The sequence below is a fragment of the Pelmatolapia mariae genome, linkage group LG14 (assembly GCF_036321145.2).
Source record: "Pelmatolapia mariae isolate MD_Pm_ZW linkage group LG14, Pm_UMD_F_2, whole genome shotgun sequence".
NCBI lineage: Eukaryota > Metazoa > Chordata > Actinopteri > Cichliformes > Cichlidae > Pelmatolapia > Pelmatolapia mariae.
In genome coordinates, this window is record NC_086239.1 from 15505833 (window position 1) to 15530176 (window position 24344).

Genomic DNA, 24344 nt, shown 5'->3' on the forward strand with positions numbered 1-24344 from the left:
AGAGGCCAATGAGAAAAGATGAGGAAGAACTGCAGACAAATGAATGAAGAACAAAGTTTTTAGTCACGAGGGCCAGTCTTTCAAGACAAACCTAGTCTCATACTGACTAACCCACAATGCCAGATTAAGAACATTTCAGTGTGTCCTAGGTTTCAAAAAACCCACTACACTAATATAACCAGCTTTGTTTGAGCTTCATACGTGTCAGAAAACACACTAAACTGGAACGACAATGTCCTTTATTCACTGAAGTCTTAACCTTTATTTGCAAAGAAGCTGAAGTGTACATTCCTGTCTAAAAAACTCTTTTTATTTTGTTAGAAAATGGGAAATAAGTACAAACATAAATGGAAAAAAAAAAAAAAGTTTGTACAAGTCTAATAATCTTGAAGTCAGTATTTGGTATGACAACCCTTATTTTTCAGCACAGCCTGAAATCTCTTAGGCAGCTTTTGTTCATTTAACTAGTCTTCAGGAATAGTTCTCCAGGCTTCTTGAAGGAGATTCAAAGCTCTTCTTTGGATGTTGGCTGACTTTTGTTCTGTTCTCTGTCAAGATGATCCCACACTGCTTCAGTAATGTTGCGGTCGGGGTTCTGGGGAGGTCAATTTATGGCTGATTGAAAAACACACAATGTATCACTATCTACATATGCTTTTACCGCACTGGCAGTGTGTTTGGGATCATTGTCATGCTGAAAAATGAAGCTGTGCTAATTAGAGGTTTTCTAGATGGTACTACATGGTGGATAAAAAAAATGAAATGAAGTGAAAATACTTTTCTACATTTATAACCATCCAACCATGACAGAGCCTGCCTGTAGTGCAGGGGTGGCCAAATCAAGGCCCTGAGAGCCGGTGTCCTGCAGGTTTTAGATGTGTCCTTGATCCATCGCAGCTGATTTAAATGGCTAAATTACCTCCTCAACGGCCGTTTCTCAATTCTCAAGTACGCGAGTACGTACTCGACGAGAACGTGAGCACGGACTCGCGATTTGTACAATTGGAACACCAGCGTACGTGATGATGTCACAGGTCCGGAGTTTTTACTGCCGTCCCCTCTTAATGTAACTGTGAGTAACATGTTATGAAGCCTAACTTTAATCACAGCCAAACCGGTTTACTCAGGGACAAATAAAACACTGAAATAAACCAAACATTAACATTTAGAAGTGATCTAAGTGACTTATATATCATGTTTAACCTCAGTAGTGAAACCTCTAATAATAAAAATAGTGTACGTGTACATACGTGTACATACCTTAATAAAAACAAGCAGGTGAGATGTTAGAACGCTTTTATTTTTATTTTAGTGGACACTCAATACTATAGACCAGTGGTCCCCAACCTTTTTTGCGCCACGGACCGGTTTATGCCCGACAATATTTTCACGGACTGGCAATAAGGTGTCGCGGATAAATACAACAAAATAAAACTAGTGCCGGTACCGATAAAAAGAAGATTTATTCATAACACACGTGAAAAGACCCAGGAAAACCGAGTTAATGATAAAAACGATAACAAAATAATGCTGAAAACCGATAAAAACCCTGAAAACCATACATTTCACACCTGAGCCTCAACTCTCGCGGCCCGGTACCAAACGACTCATGGGTCGGTACCGGTCCGAGGCCCGGGGGTTGGGAACCACTGCTATAGACAGCTGCTGGGGTTTCTTTAACCTGAGTGGTGAGAAGACCGCGAGCGGGGGGGGGGGGGGGGGGTTGAAAACGATGTGCCGGGAGTCCGCTGTTGAGTTTTGGACGAAATGCATTCTGGGATATTTAGCTGTACCAAGTCCACACCGATGCATGCTCGATAAAACGGGCGGAGCGAGAACACATCCAGGACTTTTTCGCGTTCTCGGCTTGATGCGTACTTCGAATTGGAACAGTACTTGGTCTCCGACTGATGACGTATCACGAGTACACGAGAACGCAAGTACGCATATTGAGAAACGCCCAACATGTCTTGAAGTTCCCCAGAAGCCTGGTAATGAACTAATCATTTGATTCAGGTGTATTGACCCAGGGTGATATCTAAAACCTGCAGGACACCGGCCCTCGAGGCCTGGAGTTGGCCTCCCCTGCTCTAGTACTTCTCTCGTGACCTCCTCCATGCCTACCTATGGCAATTTGAACTTTTTGGGTCATTTGGTAAACCCCACCCATTCCTCCCAGTTTCTCTTCTTTAAAAATGAGTTCTTGACCAAAACCATTTCTAATGAGGCAGTAGACTGATCAACTGAAGGGTTATGTGAGGTCTCGTGTCCAGCCTCTGCTAGATTTCCTACTATTTCTTAAAGGACATGACTTTCAGATACTGTTTAGATAGAAGTGGCAAGCCTTCAAAAACTTTTTCTTCCACCTGTTCAGTTTCCTCAGATTTTTTTAATGACATACTGCACACCATGCTGAGCAACTTTTTAGTGAATAACTCTTTGGGCCTTTCTGGAGCAAAATTACTATTTTGTGTTATTGTGGCATTTTTTTCAAACATTAAACTAAAGAATTATAAACACATTATGTGTTTTCGCAACAGGCTGCTAGCAACAAAGAGCCTTAAAGATATATTTTACAACTGGTTCTTTGTTCTCTGTTATCTGTAGACACAAAACTGGTTCATGTTTTGAGTTTGGTGTTTCTATGCTGGAATGATTCATAGATCAGTCTTAAGTGGCTGAACAAAGAACAAAAATAAGAACAAGGAATGGACTGAAAATGAGTGAAAAAGCCGCCAATGTCAGAAGAAAAACCCGGAGAATATTCCACATTAACGATAGCCACAAAGTCTAACGTCTTCAAAGTGACATATAAAGAAATCAGTAGCCTACACGTGGGAAGAAGAAAAAAACAAAAACAAACTAAAAATGCAGTATGGTGTTGATAACTGCTTGGATAAACAGATTAGTTTGATCCCAAACAAAACGCAACAATGGAAGCCGACAAAGACGGGAAGTTGTGCCGTGCTCTGCCAAACAGACGAGGCACTGGAATCTTCCACCTGCTTTCCATCAGCCTCCACCTCATCACACTTTGAAAGAAAACAGCCACGTGTGACATCAGTGGTATTAATAGGTTTATGCAGACAGAAAAACAAACAAACAAACAAACAAAAAAAGAAAACAATGTTTACTCAGGTAGAGCACTCGGGTAGGGCAGACGTGTTTAAAACAGAGATCTTAGAATAAACAAATATTCCTTCTCTACACACATATTTGCTTTTTCCTTGTGTATGCTGATAATATTGGACCACAGTAATGGCGTAACATTTAAATAAATACCACTAAACACTGTAAAGTCTGTATTCATTCATTTAACTGTAAATCTTAATATATGCATGTTAATGCGCATGCGTGTCTCAGCTTGAAGCACAGCAAAACAGAAGAAACCAAAGTGTCGGTAAATGGTGAGTAGAGGCGTTGTGCAGATGCAGAACAACAAAGGTTTTACGATCCCTCCCCCTCCTCTCCTTATTTTCCCTGCATGGTCTCCCTATAGTCCCCTAATCCATCTCTTCCACCTCTCCCTCCATCTGTCCCACCCGTGATACAATCTGCTACTTCCTGTGACACAGCACCAAAGCCCAGCCCACTTCCTGTTGCCAGCAATGCCTAATAAGGACTCATCCAGCCTGAACAATGGATGCATGCATGCACACACGGAGGAGGAAAAAAAAAAAAAAAAAAAAAAAAAGCCCATATATATTATATACCTTATTATATATTATACATTATACAACTTCATAAAAATTCAGTCCATATTTACTAAAGAACGGCAAAAACAAAAAAGGAAAAAAAAGGATAGTAAGGAGCCAAGCATTAGGATTTCATGAGTGATTAAGTGTCTGGGATTGTGGACTCCAACCAGGAACAACTTGAATTTTTAGGCCTGCAAATATCCCGAAACAGGAGGATGTCTGGTGCAAACAGCGTGTAAGTTAAACATGAGGCTGCGTGTGTATAAGTGACTTCACGACGTAGCCACGCAGCTTCAGGTTTGCTGTCAAACTTCAAAATGCCTTCCTGTTATTGTGCTATTTGGCACATGTCTTACAATAACTGCGCTGATATTAAATGTTGGGTCACTCTTTCCAGAGTGACTTTTTGTTGTCTGTGCTACCTGTAGCCCTGTAGACATTTGTGTAGGTGTTCTCTGTCTGGGAAAAAAAAAAAACAACAGAAACCCCTTCTTAAAATACTGGGTTCAAGTCAGTCACTGCAACTGTGCATATTTTTCTTCCTCTAAGGTTTGCAAACATCAGTTAACAACTTCAGATATTTTGAAACAGGTTAAAAGTTCTAAAAAGACATTTTTGCAGCATGTCTTGTGTTTCAGAGACTAAAGATGCAGTTCTATCATATCTGCATGTACATCAGTCATTAAGTAACAAGGATGTGCATTAGAGGGGCATAGATAGGTCATGAAGTGCCTGGGGGTGGGAATCACAAAGTTGGCACGGGAATTACGATGAGATGCTGTCATTATATGTCACCTACGGTAACACTGATACTCTCATACAGGGATACATACAGATAAGCATCTAGGATCCATCAAAACCACAAGATGAACTCACTGCAAACTAGTCTACTTCTGTTCACATACTCATATATTAAGCACCCTCATGTGTGGTCATAAGTAGTGACTGCAGCAAGTAAAGCTGGCAAGGACAATACCCACATGGAAACAGGAGTGCACTGATAATGCATTACAGGCCGAGTAACTCACAATATGTTGACTACAATAACAACAATGCTGTGATATAGCATGTCTCTGATTTAAATCGTCTGTTACATTAAGACATATGTGTAGGCGATAAAGAAAACATATTCATCTTCATCTTACTCCATCACAATTGATCAAATTAACATAAAAAAAACCCATCTCACCTGATTTTTCCAGCATTGTTTTTGATGGGCCACTTTAAAATCCCATTATCCAGAAGACTACTTACACTAGGGTCGTCGGCTCTTTTAGGGTAAATATCTCATACTATGGCTCAAGTGTAACTCAAGTTAGCATAAAATGATGCCTCATTTCTCTAAAATATCTGGATGTCTGATCCCTCTGACAGCAGATCTGGAGGCCTGTAGAAACCAGAAGTTTGCAGGTAGAGGACTGATATTTTATTTATTTTCTCACATTACAGTCATATTATTATTTAAAGCTGTTCAAATCTAGTGAATACTTTCACAGATATTATATGAGTGGAAAAAGACATTTTTATCCAACACCATTCTGACATTTGTCCCTGGTATGGCCCAATATAACAAATTCAAATTAACTTTATTAGAAAAACCATATTTATGTTATTATAACCAAAATATGTGATGTGTGTGCGTTTTTTTTCTGGCCAAGAAGAGAGATCGTGTTCAATGCATTTCTTCTCCCCCCTCTGTGTATTTCTTCTTCTGTTGCTTCATTTGATACTACCATGAAGAGTAGGGACACAAGTTGAAAAGGTGGGGAACCAAATGATGGCAGGATTGTTCTCCGTTTAGAGCACCAATCTATTTTTAATCTAAACACTGATATGTGAAACCAGCATATGAATTAAGAGGGGGCAAATATTGTGATCTTTGTCCCACCACTATAATAATTTAATTTAAGCACAAAAAATGAATAAATAAAAGATAACTGCGTGTGCTATGCATTTCAGACAATACATGCATATGAAAATGCCAAATTCACAGATAATTCTAAGAAAATAAGACCTTATTTTGAACATGATAGTACAACACAAAGAGAAAAAAACAAACAAACAAAATACTCCACTATTTAGTAACTACTTATCATCACTTTTACTTCCCGTTTCTGTCTTATCCTTTCATAAATCCTTCCTTATAATTTTCTACATATATTTAGTTTGGTAACACGAATAACAGACCAAGAGATATTATTAAAAAAAAAGTATGTATACATACACGTGCATACACATACAGCTATATGCACACAGTGTGTGAAGAGCGAATAGCGGACAAGAGCACCCAATCAAAGTCCTTCCTCCTTCTACCCTGCAAAAACCATCATTTTGTTCTACATTTTAAACCCAAGTCGAAGACAGTGAGTAATGAACTTCAGCAATCTGTTCCACAACCTCACTCCACATACAGACATGCAAAAACTTTTTAGCATTGTACAAACACAGATGTTTTAAATCGAATTCTCCGCTTAACCGGCTCCTCCATCTCTTTAAAAAGAAAGAAAGAAAGAAAAAAAAGAAATGTAGTGTTTTGTCAGGAAGCAGGCCGCTTATTGCTTTTTACGCAATTTGTGCAGCATGACAAAGAACATCAGTGAGTTTTAATAGTTGTGACTTCAGGAACAGTGGATTTCAGTATTGTGGATTATCGTTATGGCACTTTAAAGTGAACATTTGGAAGTATTGCCCCAAACCTTTGCACAGTAATTCAAATATGGTGACATCTGTTGGTGTCAGTATAGACAAATTCCCATTTAATTATTACTTTTGTCCTCAGCAGCCTTCCTGTTGTATAGGAATAAGTTGGCAGACTCGACTCCACTTGGCTGACAGCTGGGAGCCAAGTGGAGTCGAGTCCCCTCATTCAGACTGATGGCAACACGCTGGCAAACCTCTGACAATCACTCTGAGCTCGTCAGTATCATGTTTTAATTTCAGCTTAAAGCTCAAATTAATAACGGAAATAACGTTTTAATAACAGTTGACAAAGAATGGATTTTACAAACATTTTAGTTTTACTAAGTCAACTCATCAGCAGTGAGCATGCTGTTGGGAGTGCAGGGCAGCTTATGGGAACTGGGAGGGGACAGAGACTTAGGACTGGGAAATTGATGCATATTTAATGGCAGAGAAAGCAAGGGCTCAAGAGTGAGACTGAGAGTGAGCAGCTGCATTATTGATAGAACTACGGACACTGAGACTCTAAAAGCATGTGTGGCAGACACGCGCATAAAGACAGACTTTCACACACCCTCCCCACCTGTCAAGCTGCCAACACATCCACCTGTGCTGACCCGGCCCGCTGAGTATAACAGGCTGCAGTGCAGACGGCTTGCAGCTGGGTCTGATCGGACTGCTTTTTAGTACTAGAATAAAACCACAACAGGCGCGGTCATAAACAACCTATTCCTGTCCTTCCTTGAACAAAGACCACCAATCTAGTGAAACTGAATGTAGGCAAACTAACCAAGTCACCAGATGATTTAAGAGGTTTTCTCTTAAGCGCAAATAGGTCACTGACTGCTGCTCTGGGAAGGATTTGAGCCAACAGCTTCAATGCAAGAAAGGACTTCACCACAGGAAGTGATCACCCGACTGATATGCAAATTGCTCATTTATTGCAACACGGCTGAGTCCGTCATCGCTTCTCGTTGGATCCAGAGAGAGTGCCTCATCCCCTCTGTGGTTTGGTCTTCTTGGTGAGTTAGGGGTTAACAGGAAATCACAGTGCACGGCTGGGGCACACGCCGTCTTGGAAATATCTGTATAAGGCTATGCTCTCAGAGCTTTTCTCCGAATAGCAAGTACAGTCAGGCCCAGTAGCAACTTCTCTTCCCTCTTCCTCCTCCTCTTTACCTGACCCTCCTACCACGCTCCTCAGTCATTCCTTCAACTGTTTCAGTAGGTATAAAATATGCCTGCTAATGCCACTTGGTGGTATCCTTGCAGAAATATCTCTTGCTATATATGTACATGATTTGGGGATATATTAAATAGTCTTGTCTAGACACTAAGTAGGGAACCACATTTCTGTCTCTGCATCCATCCCTGGAACACATTCCCTTCTAATTCATCAGGCATCTCCTCCAGGAGTTCATAATTCCACAATATGAAAAGCTCATTTCCCTCCCCAAACAACTACAGCCAACAATCTTTTTTAATGATGTTCATCTTTGAGTCATGCTTGCCTTCAGGAATAAATGCCTTTCTCCGTGGCGTACAGACTGCAAACAAGACAAGATTGCCCGAGTATCTCACGGAACACTTGACCAGATATGAACCAACAATTTTAATTCAACTTTGTGCTGCATTTTTTTAAACCTTTTTTTGTACAGCTTTGGGGAGGTGATTCACACACAACCCACACACAAAAAAATATATATGAGAAACAGGTGTCGCATACAAATTAGTAACCCTCAGGTGGCTTTGCTGTACCTTAGATGAGTAAACAGTGAATCATCACTTCTTTATTTTTTGCCCACTATAAAACGTCACATTGAAACCAGACAGAGGATGACATTAAGTCACTAAATAAAGTCTGCATTTAACCAACCCACTTCCTCCTTCTTCCTTGTGGCCTTTTTGAGAAGAACACAAAATGCGTTTCACAAATGATATTGTAAAAGCAAGCAGCTATTTAAATGCTTGCAACAGAAGAGCACCACTTACAGCCAGCATGTGCGCTAAATCTCATTAGATTAGAATGTGGTAGGATGGCTACGTGTACAGTATATATACGGTGAGAAGTCATTACTAAATGAAGAGTGAAAGTTTCCCTTTCGCACCAGAGCACCTGAATGCTTTACAATGGGTAACGGTGGGAAAGTCATGGCCCAGATGGGCACACAGCTGCAGACAGAAGTGAGAAGAGGAACTGTTAATGGTGAAGGAGCACCGTGGGGAAACCCATCATGTGTTGGCACGTGAATGCTCCTTCTGCATCAAAGATTCTGAAACTGGGCAACTTGTATCGTTTCTTTAAACTCACTCAATTACAAACAGTCCAGTTTTACTAAAACTGGGATTTAAAAAGACTATTACTCTCATATTAAGTTCCTCTTGTTTTGGACTGTAGACTAACTTTGCATGATTCCCAGGTCAAAATAATCCTTGTATCTCTTATGTTTTAAGCCAACTTAGTTCTGATTGGCCACATCTTACAAGCAAAATGTAACGCTGTACAGATGTGCCTGAGATGTCCAAATTAAGGACATTTGCTTGCGTTATTATCATATATTGAGGGAGCACTAGAAGACACACACACACACAAAAAAAACCCAAAAAAACCACTTTCAAGCAATCTGAAGTCTGAGCTTTTGGCTTACGCACAACGACTTGACCCCCGATGCTGACTCGGACACGGCGAGCCCACACAAAAGACCATTGATGCTCAGCCTTATCCATTTGAGCGTAAACTGACCTCACGTCACTCGTGGCCCATATATGCGGCTGCCAGCGATGTTCAGCTGGACACACATGACTCTGAAGCAAACCTCTGAGTTAATGTGATACATCCTGTGAGAAGTGCTTAGGGACTCTCCCAGACCTACAAGATAAGCTTTCAAACTGCAGAGTCCAATTTCTGCCGTGAGATAGACACAGCTGCGCCATAAATGTTAATATGTAGCTCGATGTTCACAGTCCGAGTAAACTTCCCTCCGGTGTGGCATCTTCAGCTTATCGGGTGGATGAGGAACACAAACGAAAATGAGAGGCCGTTTCTGAGGATTAGAGTGATGATCTTTGCGTTTGTAAGAGACGGGAAGGAATTTTGAAGGAAACAACGATTATTTGACATGTTTGTAAAAAGGGAGAGTAAAGCAGAACAAACTTAATATAGCACTACGCTTTTAAAGGAAGGAATCGGCTACATTTCGAAGTCCTGCCATTACCATCAGTCTCCTTTAAAAAGATTAAAAGACTCATTTGCCCATTTGTTTATGATAATGCTTTTATAGGGAAGAATGAAAGCAACCTCTTAGTCTTATTCTGCTACTGCTCTTCTTGCTTCACTGTTTTTTACCCTTTTACGCCTGGTTCTTCACACACAAGTCCTAGCATGCTGCTGAAGGTACAGACAGACACACACATACAGGTATGCTGCAGGCTACTGCTTTCCGCCTCCATGAATCAGCAACACAGAAACATCTAGAATCAAACTATTCTTAAATCCTTCTTCTCAGTATCTTCGTCTGAATGGAGTCAAACGCCTGAGCATTCTTTGCCTGCTGACTCATCTTTTGCTGAGCATCCACTCTCGGGCGCTGTGGAAAAACTTCTTTGGCCAAAAACGTTCACTTTGTTGTCCAATGACGTCAAGAGTGGATATGAATCCCCGCTGATTCAGAGGTGGCGCGGCCTGCACGTGTGGTGTGTTCGTGTGCGCTGTGGGGGACAGGACTGGCACACTTTTAATGCCCATATTTGGAACCATCTCACCTCTGTCCTCCTCTCTGAGCTCAATTCCTTTTACAGGTTGGAGCATATCCTCCTCGACTCAGGCCAAGAAGGAGGCACGGCTCGCTCTCTGAAGGAGAACAATCCCCTGCCGATCCAAACTCTTTACTCAGCCGCCCTGACTTGTAATGCTCCTTTCCTCTGAAATTAAGAGGAGATGTCTCTTTTTGTCAACTTTGGGCAAAAAGGAAGGAGGCAACACCTAAGTCACACTTCCTGCTTCTCAATGGCATTGCGTCCATAGCTTTTGACCTTATGTTACTTGCCAGAAATGCTTACTTGGATTATCCTCACTTTGGACATGCCAAGCTTTTTTCTTTTCGGTTGTTTTCAATTGCTCTGCCTCTGCACTGTTACCACAAAACAAACAAAAAACAGAATGTTTATTGCCCTGAACACCAGGCAATAAAGATTTTTAACACGTGACCCTTTAACTAAGGGAAAGTCTTTTTAGACACGCAAAGCTCAAACTTTTACAATTCAGGACTCAACACACTGAAGAAATACAGAAAGGGAAATACTCAGTTTCACAGTGCAACCAGAACAGCAAGCACAACAAAAAAAATACAAACTGTCTCATTAGACTAGATTATGCACATCACGGTCATGTGCGAAAAGACGTTCGATGCAGAAAGCAGTTCAGTCCTCAACAGAAAAAGTGAAACATGAGTTGACTTTAAGTAAACCTTCTCTGTTGCAAAGCTTCAGACAAACCCAGGTCAAACTCTCCAGTGTTAATGTATAAATGGTGCCTACTAATTATATAAGCCAGTGCTTAACAGATGCATGTAACTGGGTCTCCTCTGAGGCTGTTCTTTCCAATACAACTGTCAATCGGCAATCGCCATCATTCCTGATAAGTGAACTTACAATCTGAGGACCTCTAAGATGGGAATGTTAAAAATGGCTGACAACATAAAGCTGTTTTATACCAAGTGTTGTCCATTATGCTCCATTAAACTGTGGACCCTCTGATGAACCCACTGCATCTTTATGCCCATTAGCACTGCTGACCATACAATATACCGCTGCAGCTTTTCTGCCCAAAGTGATCTATGGTTTCACTCCAGTGTTAGCGGCAGGCTCTCCATCAGCTCGTATGATGTCACTAGACCGGGCCGCTGCAGAGGAGACCAGAGGCTGTGTCGAGTCTTTAGCTTCATTCAGTCACTGTGCAACAGCTACTGTGCACATACTGTGTTATAGCACGCGTTACAGTTTAGAGTTTCTCCTCTGGAAATATTTAATTTGTGACGAATAAAAAGCAGGGCAGTGAAATCAGCTGGACTGCAGTTGTTGTTCTGCTCTGTAGTTTAGAGAAGTGGTGATCAGAGTGATCCTCCATTCCAAGGTCTAATTTCCACTTTTTTGAGTTCCTAAAACAAGGAACTTTTCAATTTGTAATTTTTTTTCCTGAAAATTAACTAAAGGGAATAATCCTAACAATTGTTTCCTGTCATGGAAAGTTACATGAACAGATTTAGGAAACAGAATGAAAGTATCAAAGCAGTAGAGGTATATACTGATAAAAGCTAAAATCTGCAGTTAGAAATGGCACAGATCCAAACGCACAGGAAGTTTGTCATCACAATTCTGACCTCATTCTTGACACAGTTAAGTTAAGGATATTATTTACATACATGTGAAATCTAATCCTGCTGCCCTGGAAGAGAAACTTCTCCCCAGGGTCATAACGGCTCAAAATGCTTTGAGATGTCTTATCTTAAACAAGGTCGTAGATGGAGACGCAACATCTTAGTGTTTACAGTCTCCGGCCTATGGAGAAGTAACGAGAGAACAAAAACGCTGCGGGAGGGCAAACAGCGTTTTCTGATCACTGGCTAACTGACAGTTGCAGGTCTATATTAGTTATAGCGAAACACCGTAAAACTTACAAAACACCAATACAGGCTGACACAATGCCTAATGTTTACTTGGTCTAAAAAAAATTCCTACTTCCTGTTTACATTAAACAAAGCAATAGCTTTATCAGTAAGACCTGAGTGACTTGGCCAACAACCATGCCACTGTTATTAATGAGAGTATGTCTCTCCATACTGGATTGAACGGTCAGGTGAACGTCAAAGCCACAAGAAAAATTCTGAGCATTTTTATTCAAAAAGACTGATAAAAAAAATAAAAATAAAAGATTTATCCACTTTCTCCAAACAAATTTACAAGGATGCTATGTTTATGTTTATTTACCTCCAGACTACCCATCACTGAGGCAGTAATACAGATTTCTTCAAAGACGAACTTATACTTAGTAGTGGCAATTGTTAACTCGCATTTCCCTCGTCATCGTTATGTAAACAGGCACAATAATGTCGCAAAACACACATGCAATCACCCATTTCCTTCTTCTAGTTGAGCATACGCTTCTCAACAGTTGGCATCTGCAGCCAATACACACAGCTCAAATTATCATCACAAAGCACACAACATTAGGACAAATTTGAGATTTTCCTCATTGTTAACATTTTCCCGTGTTGACCGCTGACTTTGTGTCATACAGACGTTTCTGCGTTCCTCAACGTGAAATTACTGTTTATCTCAAAACGAGTCCTGTGGCTTTGAATACCAACGCTTTCATTCTCAGTCTTTTTTTTTTTTTTTTTAAAACAAGTCAGTGAACCTCATCAACTAAAGTTAAAGCATAACCTCAAGGGATTACTCATTGTAGTACCAGTGCTGTGTAGAAGGAAAGAAAGATGCATCTCGATTGTGGCTAAACAGAAGAAAGAGGTTGTGCAAAACAAGCCATGTTTATGCTTAATAAACCAACTTATTGGTGAAATTTTATCACAGGGCTCACAGAGTTATTAAATAATTCAACTTCCCTCCAGGTGAATGGTTGCCTAATATTAACAATCAGTAACACAGCCCCTAATCATGTGACCAACCACTAAACTCTGAGTAAACCAACAAATCCACATAAAACCTTAACAAATCACACAGATAACGTCCAGATACACGACTCCTACAAACGACACCGACTAATGAGATATGCTTGTATAACTGGTTATCAACCTATCCCACATTCCTAGACTTATACGTATATTTTTGTATATATCAAAAGTTGATACACAGCTCAGCCTCATTAGGGTTTCTGTTTGCTGTCTTTAGTCTCAGGTTTAGAAGTATGAACTCATAACGTTTTATGACACAAAGCTCACTGAAAAACTATTTCATAACGGTGAAAAATCACCAGCAATGGTTAACTTACAGATAAGTGATTATAGAGTTTAAAAATAATTAAAAAAAAAAAAAAGCAATAACCTAGAGGCATAATTATAGACAAGCAATATGAACTACTACCTAGGAAATTGGATCTGTCACCAAGTATACAATAGAGGATTTTGTATGTTGGGCAACTCTTGTAGCAAAGTGCCTAATCCAAGAGGCTGGCCGGCATAATGGCCTATTTATGAGTACGAGAGGTGGCAGGAGGGGTAAATTGGTTCAGGGTGGGGGTGAGCGGTGATTGGGTGTTTTGGGAAACAAAATGCGACTAGACGGGGCCGTTTTAGTAATGGAGGGAGCTCAGCGACGAAGCACGCAAGCTTTGTGATCATTTCGACACACCATCACCCCGACCATACGGCAACACATCAAGAAGTCTTTCAACGCGCAGATCAACGCGCGAGCCTTTATGACGTGTGAAATAAAGACATTATTCTTAATCTATTACAGATAACCATTCCCACAAGCACACCCCAATTACTTCTGGGGCGGAGGGTTGAGTGAGGATACATGGAGGTCTACGGGTGGAAAAAACTCATTTCGTTTATGTTCACATTAAGAAAGTGTAATCAGGGGTTTTTTTGAAAGGAGGAAGTATTTGAGCACAGTTTGCAAATGAAAGCAAATCGCAATTTTCCTGTCAGCTAACAAAAATAAATAAATAACTAAATAAAAATGCAGACTGATCCTTTACCTCACACTTATAATTGTGCGTTTGTGTGCAGCAAAGACTCCACATGGGTTAAAAGTAAACTGCCACTGTTATAAGCCTTGAAAAGAAAAATCCAACTGCGCAAAGGAATTAGGAGAACAAGTGAAGACATGAAAAGAGAAAAAAAAAAGAAAAAACTATTTAGCATCCCTACATGAACATTACACAATGCCATGGCAATAACGTCGCAACCCCAGAGTTTCATCATGATATCCTTACATGGCCGTATGCAATCGTGTTGCTAAATGCCTAAATAACAGCCACTGGCCTCCTCTTAGTACACGAGGGTCAAGAGGTTAAACATTTAATTGTGGCTGATGATACAACAGCAAAACTACATAAATCACGGTTAGAGCTGCATTCCTTCCAAGTAAGTGCCAGAACAAGGAAAAGAAAATTTCTCGAGACACAGAAGAAGGGCTGGCGGAGGGAGGCCAGTTCACTGCTTTTAAGACTGATCAATAATAAGCTTGTGCAAGAGCACAGAGACACATTGAGCTTGGCATCACTTTCACACATGCACCGTTTCTAAAAAGGGCACAGGAAACCCATTAGACTGTAAACATTGTGTTAAGCAGACACATTACACCTGTCTGCGTTTATGATCGCTCCTTGTGTGTTACTTCTTGAGCCTGAGGCAGCTACACTGCCAGTCTCACATGGGACAAAGTTTTTTTAGCTAAAGATTCAGTCAGTGAGTCACAGCGAGAGACGGGAGTCACCTCTCCGATAATAACGTGAATCATCATGCAGATAGATGCACTTTCTGAGTAACCTAAGACAGTTTCAAGTGCGGGCAATCAGTACAGCGATTGTTCACTGTGTGCAGATACAAAAAACCCCCAAAAAACATAAGGAAACATTGAATATAGTGACTTAAAACTTGAAGAAATTTGCATTCACACCAACAGATCAACCCTTAAAGTCAGTTCAGTGGAGCTCAGAGGAAGAAAAGGCCCATTTCCACTGATGTAAAAATTAAAAACCAGTGCAACCAGTCACACCGTTTCCACTGGAAACACATAACTATGTGTTTGCAACATCTACATCAAGGACTTGTCTTCTTGGAAAGGTTCTTGCCAATCAAAACAGGCAACTTGTATCATGTGGAGTGACATCAGCAACCCTACATTTAATCTAAAAAGCACAACATAGTAGCCACTGTGCCAAAATGTGTCACACTGCAAAACGCCTGGCGCTGTCTTCACTAAAACCTCTGTAACTTTGCTCAGTTTCATTTCAGCAGCATCAGTCTTTGCACTGATAATATCCATATGTTGATTCATGGATTTCTGGAGTTAATTATCTACCTCAGCATGTTTTCAAAGGGGTTATATGCTATAAAATACAACAACAAAAAATAAAGCAAGGAAAAAAATCTAATTTATTTATGTTCCATCCTCATTTACTTTGACAAAGTACCATCATCTATAATATTTACACCTCAGATAAAAGCCTCACAAGTGTTAGCTTTATTTTACTTCTCACTTTGAGAAAGGAACCTCAGTAAAACCCTCAGGGTTTAAGAGGTCAGGACATTTTAAGGTCATTTTATTTAAAGACCAATTGCTGCTTCACATTGACACTTGCGTTCGTGTGCAGGAACAAACAAAACAGGCGGCTTGCATGCTAAAAAAGCAACGGCAAAGCTACCAGTAAACATCTAGAGCCATACAACACCGTATTGTTTTGTTTGTGCTGTAGAAGTGGCGCCATGAAAGTGTGCTTTGACTGCAACATGTCCACCGTGACGGGTTGACAACTGAATCTCAACTGGAGTGCAGACATTAGGCAAACACTAAAGACTCAAATCTGGCCCACTGGAAAGCTTTTGAAATGTGAAGGCGCGCGTATGTTTTGAACTTAACTCTGTTTTCATAGGTTTTACAGCTTTTCCTATCTATTAAAGACTGTCCACACCCATTACCATTCATACTACAGCAAAATAATTACCTAAGCGATAAGCAAACAAATACCAGGAAAGTTCCTATTACTGAGAGTCCACAGTAAAAGCAAATTATATTTGATCCTTACAGCAGAGTCTGTGCATTATAACCGTTTTTAAATTTCACACATTTATCATGTAGTTTCACTGGTCCAGCCCATATAAGATCAAACTGGACTGTATGTGGCCCACAATGACTTTAACATCCCTGGTCTAACGGGAAACGGTGCTAATGCTTCATGAGAAGAACAGCAGGGCGTTTCTACGGGTTGCACATTTAAAGGCAGCCCCAAGTTGGGATGCTTTACTTAACCAACTGGGTCAGTTCCTGAACTTTTGACCAACGGGGTGCACTTCTGTGTCAACATTTACATTCCACAGGGATAAGTGACAATGAACATGAGTGGGGCTGCATACCAGCCTTTATCTATTATACAAGGTGACGCGAACTGTTTGGGCCACAATGGAGGGCTAGCCAAAGCATGATCTGTTTAGAGTTAGACAACTGCATTCATTAAGCCACATGCAACCTTCCAACTTCTCTGAGGGGCAAGACACAACCTGCACATGGGCAAAAAAATGCTCTTTGCTTACACACTGTGTGTGTGTTTTTAACTGCGTCTTTGCTGACCTGGTTTTTGGATAGGGAAGTACTTTTTTTTTTAAGTGTGGCTGGGGTTACTGATAATAAAGCAGCGTGATTATCTTATCATATGAGGGGTAATATTATATTACACATAGAAAGTAGCAAGGTAGGTATATAAAGGAGACACACCAATGCTGGTTGATTTGCAAGTTCTAGTTTGTAATGCTTTGTTGGCCGAATGTCATTACATCGAGTAAGTAAACAGTAATCTTTGCTTATTGTTGCTGTTACCTTAAATAATGGCCTTATTAGAAGGGTATGTTTTATGCATAACCTGTGGCAGGATCTCAGGCAGCTCGGTCACCTCCCGTTCCTGCTGTAATCAAAGTCAGCATGCAGAAATATGTGCACAACAAATACAAAACCCGGACCAACCCATGTGCCTGAGCTGAAAGATATTGTTACAGAAAGGGCAGCGCAATAGGTTTGAGATAAAAAAAAGAAAAGAAAAACTAGTCACTCAGGTTATCAGCCTGCACCACCACACATATTTAACTCTAAACTCCTTGGCTTTCTAAGTGCCAAAGGTGTTCGTTGACATAAGGGCTCCATAACCGTTTAAAATGTGAAAGAGTTGGAGAGGAAGAAGGGGGTATATATAAAAAAAAAAAAGGTGAGCCCAGAGAAGCTCCAGCCAGGCAGGAGTGGTGGCTTCAAAGCGTGTAATTGCCAACTGCACAGGCTGTAACAGGACGGTGGAATTTGTGGACATGAGCTTTCCATTTTGTTCCTGCTGCAAATATCTCTTCAACTGCCAGAGGGGGGAAAAGTGTCCACCAAGAATTGGTGTAATGTGTGTCTGTGGACTGCATGACATGAAATAAACAACAGCAAGGTGACCAGGGTGGTTATTGTGCAGCTGGAAGAGCACAAACACACCTTGCTGTGGCTGTCTGCGAGCAATCCCTTTTCATGCTCTAAATATTAAGCTGATCTCTGATCTTCGGTTACACTGCGGAGGTTTTATTGCTCTGGGGATTTTAATTACACAAACGACACTGCCAGAGGAAATCTTACGGTAGCTAAACAAATGGTCACTAATGAGTGTCTCAAAAAGCTGATACAAAAAGTATCTTCTTGTCATCCGACCTGCTAAGTTAACTCTCAGCCAGTATTTCTTGAAAGCACTTGAACAGGTGGGACCGGACTCTCAGCATTAAGGCAATTCTGCTACACAGTATCATGTGTGGTTGAAAGGACACCAAAACAACTAAACGCAAGAGTTGCTTCTGAATGAGAAATAGAAGTGAACGCGTTGGGAACACCTGCTGTAGCGATTAAGCGAGCGGACAACACCGTGGAGCATGCTCTACCACGTCAGAATAAAGGTCGTCTACTTGGAAAAGTATTAGCCGAAACACAAAATGTAGCCTGGAAACACAATGAAGATGAAGGGATTTGAGCCGCTTTACCCACCTCATTGTTCGGCCAGAGTGGAGATCCTCTCCTCGCAGGCAACTTTGGCTGACTTCAGAGGTGAAGCCCGGCTTGAAGAGTCAAACCAGCGGAATAAAAATAATATATATATATATATATTTTTTTTAAAAAACCTAGGAAAAAAGAGGGGAAGAAAACCGCATCGACACCCGCGAATGGGGTAGCCACAAGCGGGATAAAAGAAGCACACCTCGACGATTTCCTGGTTGTGTGTGTTGAGCGGGAGGGGAGGAGGAGGAGAAGGAGACGAAGGAGGGGGGATACAGTAGTGAAGCGGGCTTGTCAACTCCAATCACTATCCCACAGTGGTTTCTACCATTTAAAGAGGTGAAACGAGAACCGGCGCGACTATGCTAAAAACTGAACTTCTCCTCTCACACTTTCAGCTGCTTTAGCGCTCTGCTTCTGGACACCGAAGCCGTACGCAGGCGCCAGGCTTTTCTCGTTCCCTCTCGGTAGGACTGTGTAAATTCATTGGAGTGTGGCCCAACCCGCCGGCTTCAAAGTAGGCTGCAATCCCATGGTGCGTTCAAGTCCGCTCCGTATAATTCACATTTAGGAGGATGGGTTTTTCCCTGGCTTTTAATAGCTTTTATTCTTGTTTCTGCGACCTAAAAAACCAACTCTCTCTCTCTCTCTCTCTCTCTCTCTCTCTCTCTCTCTCTCTCTCTATATATATATATATATATTTGAGCTATTGTATCAAAACTTGGGGTTATTATCTTCACAAGTTTTGACTTATTTGTGAGCAACTTGAAATTTTGAAATTCAAAATTGTGACTTGAAAGTTCAAGTTATCATCTTAAAATTTGGGGGGTTTAGCTCAACATATCACAATACATGTGTCAAGTTACTCATGTTCTCAGTAACTTGACTTGTTGAGAAGCCTAACTTGAATTTTCTACTTATTCGTTCAAATTTTCAATGTAAATAAGTAAAAATTGTTCGTTTCATCTCAAAATCTGCAGTTTTTATCACATCATTTCAAGTTACATATGTGAAATTTTCAAATTACTGACTATATATATCTCAAAATTTTAGTTGTTTACTCACTCAAAAGATAGAGATTGAAATGTAAAAAAATATTATAAGAAATGTAACAAATATATAAAAGTAAGTAATATAAACTGGAACTGTTTGACAAGCATTGTTTTACACAAGCTTTACCTCCATGAGCAGTATCAGCATGCTAGTCTTTACTACTACTACTTTTTGCTACTCTATGTTTTTCTGACAATATTTTTTCTGCTTAAGTACAATTATTTCCAGCGTTTACCTGTTTAGTATTCTTTCATAATGACACCAAACATTTCCTTTAACGCTGTGTCTTTTAGCACACCTGCAACTTACATCACAGAAAGGGTAAGGGTGAGTATGTTTACATAAGAACTTGAGGAACGACTGCATGTATTTTACTCCACAAGTAGTTCTTGCTCTTCTTGTTGTCTTGTATGCCCAGAAAGCCATAAAGATATAAAAATTGCTCAAGAATTAAAAATCTAAAGAAAAACAAGAGCTACTTGAGCCCACTCCCTTTAGCTCGTGAAGTCCATAATCAAAGATTTGATCTTATCTGGTCTTAACTAATTATAAATACTTTTTCATAAATGGCAGTTGTTATATGGCTCATGCAGGAACCATCACAGCACCATAGGTGAACTAAATAGGCAGGTATACATTATAGAGTGCTTTTTTTCTCTATTTGAATGCTCACATGTTTCTTACTACAAAAACATATTTATTTTATATGTTTAAGCACCTTTAACCTGACATTCACACTTCGACAGATGCATTAGTATTAGATTACTGGACAACACGCTCTATCTCCTGAGCCCCAGCTGGGTCTTGCAGAAATTATTCGATGTAATTCTATTTTCCAATACCACATAAAGGCAGCATCATGTCCAAGCTCTCCACCTCAGCCTATTGGCTGTCTGGCTTCAGAGTTCAAATAGCTACTGTGGCTTTGGGGTCTCTCTGTGGTATTTCATATGTAATTCTTTTGGAATTTAAAAAAGTAATCAAAGCTAAAATAAATATTCCAAGCTGAATCACTTAACCTTTTAAACGCTCTTACGTTATGTTGTCAAAAAACACAATGAATGGAAAAAAATGTCTGTCTGATGGCTCACGTGGCCCAGTTTTCAGCACTGAGATATTACACATCGTTAAAGCACTTCTTCTACTTCCTGATGGGAACAGAAGTGGAAGAGAGGATGTGAAAGGAATGCATTACGCCAGCATGGTATGTATAAACATCCAGAAAGTCAATATGCCTTTAGTCTCACTATGCACACACACGCACGCGCTCAGGCATACCAGCTGACTGCTCTGAGCAACTTTTTGGTATGATTTCTTTCTTAGCCACGTGCCCTCTGTTAACCGTGCTCTCTGAAGCTCAAACAGCGCCCTGCATCTTGTGGAATTTTACAAATATTAACAGTTCCCGTGCAAGTTCCTGCTTCAACATGTGTGAAAGTGTTTGTGTGATTTGCGGTTTCTCAGACTCAAAAAGCTGCTTGTGTTCCCAGAAAGTAGCCCATAAAGAATCAGAAGCAGTCACGCTGTAATTCTAGGGTTTCTCATTTGCTCCTCCTCTTTACCACAGCTTTATTTCCACAGCTTGACGTCAGTTGGTCAACATAGCCCACAGATGGCAGTCTGACAGAAAACCTGCTGGACAGCAGCAAAGACGCCTCCCCAAGGCTTGGAGCAAAGGGGCAACAATAGGTGTTCAGAGCTGGAGAAAGCTTAAGAAGAAAAGGGTCACAGGCTACTGAAAAAACACAGAGCAGAAGACAAAAGAGGGTGTGCATGGTGAACCTGGCTGTATTTCACTTATCTCACTGTCTCTGGGTTTGGAGTGAGGCTATTATGTAAACAGACTGCACTTCTACTACATCTTACATCAGAGATCCAGGACTTGGTAAAGCATACAGTCCCGAGGCAGCGTCTGAAAGCCTCAGCCTCCCCACTTGGTTGAATAGAAGACAAACAAAGAGAATTACACAACTGAACTTCGAGCAAGGAAACAAAGTGGTAGCCTGGATCTTGAGGTTGGCAACAGTTATCCTAACAGGGATTAAGATTAACAGTACGGACCATAGGGGATGACCCACTGTTTGAATGGATTATAAAGAAAATTCAGTGGTACAGAGAGTAAGTGTTGCTGTTGAAGTGTCTTAAAATCTCCTTCCATCGCTCTCTGACAGGGAATGTGACTGGAGGAGGGTGAAATCTGCAAATGGGAGTGAGACACAAGTGTTCACTAAGAGGTCTGGGCTGGAGGCCAGCTAAGCAAAGGGCAGCAGAAGGATTTTAAAGAGAGTCCAAATGGCATGTCCTGAAATGTAGGCCCTGTACTCCTCACAGGGCAAAGTGGGAGGCATTATACAATGGTAATGAATGCCAGACTACAATCTTTAAAGCGAAGGACACAAAATGAAACCGTTCTTAATTTGGAACTTGTTTTGCAATCTTAAAAACAGAGCATTGTGCAACATTTAATTAAAGTTCAAGAGGACCGTGACAGCAAATACTGGAGATCAAAATGAAAGAGTCAAAACAAAAAGGATTTCTGGCTTGTATCATTGTGTTATTTGTACCACACATGAATGTGTCAGTCTTGAGGGTGCAGTGTAAGTGAAAGGGAACTTAAAACAATCCAAACAAGGCCTCTGTGTATTATCTCTGCGACCCACTAGATGGCAATACAAGCCTAACAAATTACATCCAGGTAAAGCTGTTTGGCCTGTCTGTATTAACCATCTCACAGTCAGTGTGCTGGAAAAACTAGACTGTCAGCGTGGGGCCCCTGTATTTTTTATCATATTGTGCAATCAGTGTGAAGCTAGTCTTCCCTCTCCAGAGTTTAACTTGGACAATTCTTCCTTTAAAGGAATCACAAAAAGTCTAAGAACTCAAAGACAGCAGGGATGAATGACATCTGCATCTACAGATGGTGTCACATCCATTAAACGCCCTGAGACATGTGCGTTGAAGAATTACAAGACTATAAAGAGTTAGGTATTCTTTAATGTAGTCAAATAAACAGTTAAATAAACAACAATAACATCCAGCTAACATCTATTACAGGGCTGGCATGGAGAGACAGACCACTCACATTCATACCTCTAGGCAATATAAAGTCACCAGCTAATCTTACATGTCTTTGGCCTGTGGAAGGAAGCTGAAGAACCTGCAGGGAGGCCCAGCTGGCCAGTTTGGTGAATTCAAACCCATCTGTGAGGGGACATGGATAATCACCACTGTGAACCCTGGAAGAAATAACATATCCACATTGTCCATCCTTCAAATTGTAAGTTATCTGAAATAATCATGCATCTGTATCGGCCTGCCGTGCCTGCCTAACTGAAATAATACATGGCAACAGGCAAGAGCAGTGAGTATTAACCCGAATGGTGACACTGAAAGTCCAGGAAAGATTTCTGTAAAGTCCTCCAAACTGTAATTTTTTAGCAAAAGTGAATGTTCCTGCAATGTCAAGAAAACCTTCCTACATGACCATCAGGTAACGCCACCTAAAGGAGTGCAGAGAACATCCTGTTTATTGGGTTATACTGCCACATCCTCACATATCTGAAGCAGAAAAATACACAAACCTAATTTAATTCAAAACATTTTGACCAAAACAAACAAACCGATTAGTTTTCATATTGTAGGAACTTCAGAAAAATGAAGAACGTACAATTCAAGCTAGCTATTACACCATGAGTTGTGTTTCTACAGCTAAAGATATTTGGCACTGACAGGAGATCAGAGTAGTTTGAATTCACAAGCAAAACTTGTAGAGGAAATGTTAGATTGTTGGGGTTGTGAAGTTTCACACTATAGGTAAAACTTAATTAAACATTTAATGTGATATAAAATAAAATTAGTGCGTTTAAATATATATGCATGTATTTAATAACAATTATTTAAAAAAAAAAAATACTTAGAGCTACAAATAGCTGGACCGCAGGGAAAATAAGGATGAATGTGCTTTTTTGTCAGAATGAATGTCTCATTAAAATGAAAATAGTACTTTCATTATAAAACATGATCAGAATGTAAACAGGTTGCTGCAGAATTTACAGTAAATTACTGGCAGCTGGGTGCCAGTAATTTACTATAAAAAGTGTTTACAGTAATTTGACTGTAAACATTTTTTTGTAACTGCATTTACAGTAAAGTTGCTGTAAGTCGATTTGATAGTAATTTGCTGTAATTTTACTTACAGAAAAGCTAATGAAGTTAACTGCAAAGTTACTGTAAATTTAATGCACAATACTTTTCTGTAATTAAACTTACAGTAGCCTAAATGTTTTATAAATAAAATTGCAGCACCTACTGTGAATTAAATTTACAGTAACTTTGCTGGCAACTGTACGCCAGGAAGTTACTGTAGTTTATTTTACTGTATTTATATTTGCAGTATTTTTAGTGTATTTTCATTTATAGTATTGTGTTTAATAATACTATAATCCTATATATATATTTCATTTATAGCATTACTGTGTTCAGATGTCCACTGTTGCAGGGTTAACATATCTATACCAACTTTACTCAGGTACAGTAGAGCATGTTTGTAAACAGCTCCGGATCTACATGCAGCAGAGAGATACACCTGATCCCCGCTGTTTTGGCTGCCGCTCTATGTGTCCCAGCACTTACTGTCATTCCTCACTTAAGAGATGAGTGAAGGCAGTGTTTATGTATTTACGGAGCTGATACTCTCCTTCTCATTCCCTCCCTATCCCTCTCCACCTGGCCTGGCGGCTATGACACCCGGATCGTGGCTCTGCTTGAAAACAAACTGCGGCGGCGGCTCCGGTTACCGGAGCCCGATCGATGCGCTGCAGGGTGTCGCGTTCCTCGGATGGTTGCCTATCGATGCTTGGCCGATCGCTATCATAATCACACTTCCCCCCTCTTATCGCTTACCTACTGAATAAAACATCTGCCTTCCTGCTCACGGATCGCTCACCCTCCCCAAAATCTGGAGGGAAAGAGACTTCTTGAAGTGTCTTTGACACGAGTGTAAGTAATCCGAGACAAATGCACGATGATACCCGACAAATCAGGTCCCTAAAGTTGTCTTTATCCGAGGTATCTCCAAATAGACCCACCGGCTATGTGACAGGGCTTTGTCCCACGATGCTGCAGTTGAGTTTCATTGTTGAGAGATGCTATTTGATCCTAAAC

At 40.5% G+C, this 24344-nt stretch overlaps 1 protein-coding gene across 2 annotated transcripts in view; it reads right to left on the reverse strand.

Annotated features, from left to right (window-relative positions):
• Window positions 1-18584, reverse strand: part of vaspb (vasodilator stimulated phosphoprotein b) — a 33169-nt gene extending 14585 nt beyond the window's left edge. For both annotated transcript variants that reach the window (XM_063493460.1, XM_063493459.1), the window contains exon 1: window positions 18120-18584. In XM_063493460.1, coding sequence (XP_063349530.1) covers window positions 18120-18124 — 5 coding nt within the window. In that variant the 5' untranslated portion in view covers window positions 18125-18584. The remainder of the gene's footprint in view (window positions 1-18119) is intronic.
• Between the last annotated feature and the right edge of the window lie 5760 nt (window positions 18585-24344).